This window comes from Lepus europaeus, chromosome 8 (assembly GCF_033115175.1).
Source record: "Lepus europaeus isolate LE1 chromosome 8, mLepTim1.pri, whole genome shotgun sequence".
Lineage (NCBI taxonomy): Eukaryota > Metazoa > Chordata > Mammalia > Lagomorpha > Leporidae > Lepus > Lepus europaeus.
In genome coordinates this window covers 20,583,819-20,592,380 of record NC_084834.1, presented here as the reverse complement: position 1 = coordinate 20,592,380, position 8,562 = coordinate 20,583,819, and the positions used below count along the sequence as shown (strand labels likewise).

The window sequence follows — 8,562 nt, the reverse complement described above, 5'->3', positions numbered from 1 at the left end:
ATCTTCCTATCTATGAGATGTTGCTATTGCCACCTGAAGTACCATGTTTTTCATTTTCCATGAATATGAAAGATGATATTTATAATTTTAATACATGTTTATCATATGTAATTAAAATAGACTAAAATATCAGAAGAGACATAAGGATCTTACATGAAATGTAAAATTTGTATTTTCTGTCTTTTCTTAACCCAAACTGCAAACGTAACTCAGTGTGCATAGAGGCAGTGATACACCAAGGACAGATAACAAAACCATTCCAGTACGGTTTCCACAGTGCAGATTCTCATTACTTTGTTCCCTGTGAGTACTTTCAAAGTGTATAAAAAGATTATTAGCTGAGGGAGGCGATGTAGCAATGTACAAAAAATGTAGACACAAGCACCTGCCTAGGAACAATTCAGCCTCATTGGTTTATTTTCATAAACATCACTGTGCACAAGAGTCCGTCATTCAGGGACAAAGGTAAGAAACACAGATACCGTGTGCAAAACAGGGTTTGGCCAATACAGTCAATGCTTCCTGAACTTCTGAGTAATTAGGTCCATGTGACTAACAGATTAATTTTTCCTAAGTGAAAATCACATAAGGTCTATGAGTAAGTGGTTATATTGCGGTTAATCCTCCTACCCTTCTCACCACTGACTGCTACATTCAAAGAGTAATTTCTTTCGCCTGTCAAAATTTTAGGCAAACAAAAAAATAAATATGAAAAAAAGAAGGGGAAGAGAGTATCTAATTCAAGGTTGGAAGTAGCATTAAACTGTTAAACAGGTCATTTACTGTAAGATTTCATAGGGTCTTTACTCTGCCAATGAACATTGAAAATTGCTAGGTGCCTGTATTTTCTAAGGAGTACAGTTAAGTTCTGTTAGGGCTTCATAGGGCCAAGCCAAAAATATTAAAATATAATAAAGTGAGACAGTACATCCATGCTTATTTGGTTCACTCACTTTTCATGTGGTTGGGAGCAGGGTAGGACCGAAAGATGTAGAAATACAAAACACGGAAGAGTGGTTGGAAGACTGTATGGCGCTCAGCAGGAGGCCATCTCTGACAACTCAAGACCTAAGGAAAGGGTATTTAAGACACTGGCCCTGAAAAGGTGTCTCCCCCTGGAACTGAGACACCGTTCTTTGAAGTGTGCTATGTGGAACACTTTAATGCTCACCCCATCCAGTAGTTGCCTTTGAAGATGAAGATATAAGTAAAAACATACTGTTTTTTTCTCCTCATTTTACAATCACTGAGCAATCATGACTCACAGATCATAAATCACTCATAACTCTCAAGTTTTAGTTTATTTACCAAGAATCATGATGAAGACCACAAGGAAAAGAAAGCTCTGCTCAAAGGCAAAGGAAAGAAAAGACCTGGAATCCTCTAGAGAATGAGTCCTTTTCTACCTGTCTTTGGAAATGACACCTGTAATTCATTGGGTCAGGAAAACCATGGTATCACTAACGTTTATCATTTCCATTTCTTGGAGTCCAAGTGATAACTCTTGCATGTGTGCACACATGCCTGCACATGTTCAGGTATGTGCCCACATGCAGATACACACACACATACACACACACAGTTTCTCCCCAAAATAGCCTCATTCTTTTATTTGATGATTCAATACATTTTTAATTAAAATAGTCACCACATAACCTAGGCACAATATTAAGCATTTTACAAGCAAAGTAGTTTACTGATTTTCTTTTCAATTGCCAAAGAGTATAGTAAGTGGGCTTGCTAAAGGATATACTTCTGTACATAAAAATATCCATGTATTTATACAAGTGTATGGAACAGAGTTTAAAGATAATAAAACTGCAACATCGCAATAAATAGGATGTGTTCCTACAGCACAGGAAAGCACGCCTTGTGAGGAAGCTGCCAAGTCTCTGTTTTCAAGGTGCTTCATGGTCTTCTGAGCTAGGCTCACAATCCCCCCCAGAAGGGTTAGGTTAGTAATGATTGGATCTGCATGTCTTCTTTCATATGTTGTATTTTATTTGCATACCCAATAACAGGGGTAGAAGACAGGATAATTTAATTATTTTCAAAGTCATTCCAACTTACCAATTCTATTGACTTCCCACTTAATAGTTTAAAATGCAGATTACTCTAAGCTCTAGCACCATACAAGAATGAAATACATGTATTTTTTTGTCAGAGCAACAATATTTTATATTGTCTTTGTTCCTCTGGCTATAACAATTCTGTTTAGAAAAAAATTTACCAAGCTAAAAATAGTTGATCTAGGTTGTCATAAAAAAGAATATTAAATACCTTTGGTAAAAATAGATATATTTAACAAGATTAGAAAAGGCAACAGTTATAATGTCAAAAGGAGATTATAAAATGTACACAATAAAACAAATAAACCAACTTATAGATAAAGTGAGGATAAGGCCACTCTTCTTTTAAGGTCTGCCTCTTCCAAACCATCATTATAGTTCTTTTCTTCTAAATGGCAGAGATTTTATTAAGAAATATGGAAAATCCAGTCTTTCTCACCACACACCTGTAATTCATAGCAACAGAGTTCCTTTTGAAAAACCAAGTTTTCAGAACACAATTCTGGTTTACATATGTGAATACAAGGAAACATTTCCAGACTCTCTGCGAGTTGAGGCCCAGAGCGCGGAGCTGTGCAGTCGCGGAAGGGAACAGAAGCAGGTGTCCGTTCGCTTGCAGTCTTCCCTCTCCTGACGCTGACCTAAGTCCTGTCACCACAGCCGAAGTACAGAAGGCAGCGAGCGGAGTGCGAGCATGGCGACCGGGTGACTAGCTAGGGAGCCGCACCTCTTCTTTTCCTCCCACGATTGAAGAGCTTGTCTCCTGTCCTTTGGGCCAAAGAGCTGCTGCGCAACTCCTAATTCCTGGGTATCTCCTCTTTCAGAACGCGCTGCAAATCCTGAAGATGGAGGTCCTTGAAGCAAACGAGTGAGGTTATGGGAGGAGATCACTTGAGCCTCAGTTCGCCGTGGGCGTCGGCCGCTGCCCCGCGCAGCTCTGGGAAAGGCCCGCCGGGGACCTTTACCCTCCCGCGTTCCCTCTGCACACACAGTCACATGCCTCGTGATGCTCCAGGGCCACGTCGGTGAGTGATTTATGCAAACCCCTGACGCCGATCTTTGGTCTCAACTGCAGGACCTGGAAGGGAACAAGGCAAACCACCATTAAAACCAGTGTCTACAACTGCTGATTCCACGTGCAGGTAACATTGCATGAAGAGAACTTTGGGCCCCAGAAAGACAAATTTTCCTGCTTCCTAGTGAACGTGTTTAAGAAAATATTCCCCACCGAAGGAAAACCATAAACTATAGTCATCATTTCATGAAGGGATAGACATGGTCACGTCGACAACTTGGAATCACAACCGTCTCAGAAAAAGAAAAGGCTTTCAATTGAGAGACTCACTATGGCACTGGATCTTGCTTAGCTAATTACTCTGGAGAGAATTTCACCTTAAGAATTTTGGAGCTACTAATGCACAAGTCATTTTTTTTTTCTGTTTGTTGGTTTCTTCTTTCATTCATTTATTCACACGCTTAACAAATATTTATACTTGAAGCCATGCACTCAAGTACAGGAATACCGTGCAAGGAAACACGATCACTGCACAGCTGACTCTGCTCAATTATGCCACTCATTAATTTTCTTGGCTACACGTCAAGTCCTCTATAAACTTGATGAGATGGATTAGATGTACTTCATAGACATCAGCTTCAGTCACAGCTAACTTTACGCAGCTGGATCCTACTGTGCAGTGCAAGTAGGTTTGCGTTTGGATTGTCAAGGTCTCTAATAAGAATATCACAAAATAGATGCCGATACTAAACATATTTCCTTTCAGCACTGTGACAAAGGGATACGGTTGTGCATTCTACCAAAGATTTAGTATTTATCAATGGTAGCGAGATATTAAAATGTATTAGATTTTATTTCTTATAACAGACAGGATAAAGTTTCAGAAACTATCTTTTGTTTGGATTATGAACAGAGATCAGACCATATAACAATGTGAAGTTGTCTAGCATATTTGGTTTCTGGATACGACACAGACAACTTCTAAAACCTATCATTGCTGTACATTGTCATCAGTTTCAAAAGGCACAAGTCAAGTCTCACGATTGCTTTACTCTAAGACTTAAAAAACAAAACCAGAGAACGCATATCTCATTTGGAGTGTGTGGCTGTATCAGAGGTTAATTAGCTAACATTTTTTGAATGCTTACTGGATGCCAGGCACAATAACAATGTTTTCACATACTTTAACTCACAAGAATTCTATGAAGTAATTTACAATTATTGCCCATATTTTACACATGAGTGAACAGCCGTTATTTGTACCTTTGCCAAATGTGAATTAGTGATAGACGATGATCGCATAAAGACTTAGAATATTACTATTCATACTTTCCATTTATTTAGTAACTTTCTTCCTAGAGCGATAAACTTCAAAGCCTTATAATGATTATCAGATAGTAAACTTTTAGAGTACATTGTTCCAATGTGACATTCCATAATTCCAGAAGAAAAATGACTACCACTACATTACTTTATTGTGAAACTGAACCCAGTTTCTACTGAATGTTATTTTCTATCAAAACTGACTTACCATTCTTGAGCAACCTACGGTGGCACCCAAACTAATTATAGGTAAGATATGCTCTTGCTATCAATTGTTCCTGGAATGAGGTTGGATGGGTAAGATAAACTACAACATTGGCATAACTAATGTCTTCAATTCCTTTCGCCATATGCATTTTCCCATTCAAAGAAAAAACCTGAATGAAGGTGAAGGTGGAAGAGGCCACCATCTTCAATCCTAACAGAGGCAAAAGCTAGACTGTCCTTGCTTGCTCCAGCATGCTCAGGCCAAGAAGTACTTGCTGAATAAAAGCCACCAGTTTGCCCTCTGATGCTTGTTGAAGCTTGGAAATAGCGGAAGAATCCCATAACTTTCTAAGTCAGGGATACAAAATTCTAGAAAGTGCAGGATGTTATTAGGATTTTCCTTTTTAATTCTTTTAGACAGTTTTGACTTTGGAAGAGAACAGTAAACTTGCAAGTGACCCAGGAGGCCACCTAAATAATGTTAAAAAAAGAAAAATTCAGCTTTAAGACGTGGATTATGGGGGCAGCTAAGAGTGAAGGCAGAGGTATATCTCAAAATGTTTTGGGAAAGAGCTTCCAACTAAAAGTACAAATCCATGAAAAAGAAGTCCAAGGGAAAGCTCAAAGCAAAGACAATGGAGGTGAACAGAGGAGACACAAAGAACTGCCTCAGAACAGATGTTTGTGAACCTCTGCTCAACAGCCTTCAACATTGCGGGGTTTGGAGAGCACTGGGGAACAGGATTCATTACAACAATAAGTCTTTGGATGGTACACATCTTCCTCAGAACAACAGATCGGGGGTTAGAACTCTGTACCTTATATTAAAAAAGAAGGTGAATATATGCAGATATAAAGTGAAATCATTAAACTGATTCAGCATGGAGAAAGAGGAACAAATATATTACTATTGTGACATCCTAGAGATCTTTCGGCCATATTCACTCACGTAGGCAACTTCATTAATATTTTATTATTTATTCACAATCGAAGAATAAGCGTGGATTGTCAAGAAAAATAAAGGAGATTAGTTAATTTCAAGGGCTTTACATGTGCCAAAGCTTGTTCTAAGTGTTCTGCAAATCCCAATGTATATTGTATCCTTACAATAAGGACTGAGGGTTGGAAACTCTACTGATGAGGAAACGGGCATAGGGAGTTAAGTAATTTGTTCAAAGTCCCAAAGCAAATGCCAGATTCAAAACTGGGATGTGTGGCTTTGGAGTGTGCATTGTCAAACACTGCAGTGTAAAGTCATCTTTGTTTTCATTATCTCTTGGTTTGCTAGAAACCTAGAGAAATAAACAAAAATGTTGAAAAAGTAGAAGTTCTCTAACAGGGATGTCTTTGAAGTCCCATAGATGTGTATGTTGGGTTGGAACTAGCAGGTTACTGTTAGGACACCTGTGCTGAGGTGAGACTAACTAGTTATCATGGGGCAGGGAAGACTAAAAAGCATCTCGAGGAAGCGGGGAGGTCTAAAGTCATACATGTGGAAGTTCCAGACTTGCTTTTCTGAACAGTTCTATTCAGCGGGTGGAAAAATTATTAAGGGAATATATATTATTTTTGACAGGCAGAGTGGACAATGAGAGAGAGAGACAGAGAGATAGGTCTTCCTTTGCCATTGGTTCACCCTCTAATGGCCACCGCGGCCAGCGAGCTGCGGCCGGTGCACCGCGCTGATCCGAAGCCAGGAGCCAGGTGCTTCTCCTGGTCTCCCATGGGGTGCAGGGCCGAAGCACTTGGGCCATCCTCCACTGCACTCCCTGGCCACAGCAGAGAGCTGGCTTGGAAGAGGGGCAACTGGGACAGAATCCGGCGCCCCAACCGGGACTAGAACCTGGTGTGCCGGTGCCACAAGGCGGATGATTAGCCTATTGAGCCGCGGCGCCGGCCAAGGGAATATATTTATTTAGCTAAAATGGTTTCCAAAATAGAGACCTACAGATTGACTAAAGCATGAAGAATGGGGCCAGTAGGTGGGGCAGCAGGTTAACCTTCTGCTTCCAGTGCCGGCCACTTGGATTCTCAGCTGCTCCACCTCCAATCCACCTACCTGCTAATCCGCTACCTGGGAAAGCAGTGGAAGATCGCCCAAGTGCATGAGCTGCTGTCACCCCCATGGGAGATCTGGATGGGGTTTCAGGTGGCTGGCTTCAGCCTGGCCCATCCCCAGCTATTGCAGCCATTTGGGGAGTAAACCAGCAAATGGAAGATATCTTTCTCTGTGTCTCTCTGTCTCTCCATCTCTGTCTCTCTCTCTCCCTCTGTAATTCCGCCTTTCAAATAAATAAAATAAATCTTTTGAAAAAATGAAGCAGGTTTTAAATAAAAAAAAAATTAAGAGTTAAAAAAGCACTAAGAGGCCGGCGTCATGGCTCAATAGGCTAATCCTCCGCCTTGCAGCGCTGGCACCCCGGGTTCTAGTCCCGGTCGGGGCGCCGGATTCTGTCCTGGTTGCCCTTCTTCCAGGCCAGCTCTCTGCTGTGGCCCGGGAGTGCAGTGGAGGATGGCCCAAGTGCTTGGGCCCTGCACCCCATGGGAGACCAGGAGAAGCACCTGGCTCCTGGCTCCTGCCATCAGATCAGCGAGGTGTGCTGGCCGCAAGCGTGGCCATTGGAGGGTGAACCAACGGTAAAGAAAGACCTTTCTCTCTGTCTCTCTCTCTCTCTCTCACTGTCCACTCTGCCTATCAAAAAAAACAAAAAACAAAAAACAAAAAAACAAAAAAATAAAAAAAAAACACTAAGAATCTTACTAATAACAATATGATGCTATATTATTTTGCTATCATTAACACCATGACAATAAAAACCATCTTATATTTTTTGAACCCTTAATTTTCTACACTTAATTTTAATATTCACAATAGTTGAAAAAACCCCAATAAAAGTGGTATAGGAAACCAAATGAGGGACAAATTCAGTTTTCCATATATAGTACAAAAAAGAATATGATCCTAGTCTGATATTTATGAAAGCTAGTATATAGATGAAAGAGAGAAAAATTAGAACTTCTAAAATGTCTTTATTTTATTTCCATGAGGTGAAACGATCTTCACACTGAAAACTGGAACAATCACCAAAAATAACTAAAGCCATGATTAACCTGTCTTTAACTGAGTTAAATCTCTTGGTTCAGATGAGTGATATTCAATTATCTAGTAATTTAAAACAAATTTAAATTATGCTAAATAATTTTCAATTATTTAGAGAAAGTAGTAGACTCAGACTTTATTTCCAGGAAATAAGAAAATCTCAGGCCTCAGAAATTATTCCATATGGTAAAAAAAATGTACAAAAATATTACTGAAAAATTAATGATTCCCACAAAGCATAAAAAAATAAGTATTCTTGTTACTGGAAATGTAGACTATGTCACTTTATCTATCTGTACTCACGTGTGTATGAGAGGCATTTGAAGGAAACTAATGGAGGATCACATAACTATCACATGTGTAGACCAACACCCATAGTCATGCATGAACATATGTGTCTACACATGCATAAGGCATGAATGTATAATCAACCTCACCCAAAGATGTCATTCTGGAAGGAAGCCAGAGTCTACAGGCACTGCTCACAGGCTTGCCCCAAACAAGATTTTTTTATCTAAGGCTTGAAACAGATGCTGCACACTCTGTGGCAATTCTGGGGATAGCCCTGGGCTAAGGTGACTTTAAAAGATATTTACAAGGATAGTATGGAGGAGGATGTGCTGGACCTGGGGACTGATTTAGTTGACCACAAGCATGATACAGATTCAGCATCTGATAAACTAGTTTTAAAATGCTACTATGTCATGTTTGGGTTTATAGATCCTAGAAAAGCATTTGTAAATGCTAATTTGTTGTTGGCTAAATCAAGTCCTAGAATAAACTCCATTTCTTCAGTACCTGCTTAGCAACTGCAAAATTGATCAACTTTTAGGTGGGAAAAGATCACT

The 8,562-nt window shown here is 39.9% G+C and overlaps 1 protein-coding gene across 1 annotated transcript in view; it reads right to left on the bottom strand.

Annotated features, from left to right (window-relative positions):
• Positions 1 to 338: 338 nt before the first annotated feature.
• The window catches only part of PDGFC (platelet derived growth factor C), a 214,889-nt gene continuing 206,665 nt past the window's right edge, over positions 339 to 8,562 (bottom strand). The window contains exon 6 of the mRNA XM_062199451.1: positions 339 to 3,147. Within this exon, the coding sequence (XP_062055435.1) occupies positions 3,031 to 3,147 (117 nt within the window). The 3' untranslated portion in view covers positions 339 to 3,030. The remainder of the gene's footprint in view (positions 3,148 to 8,562) is intronic.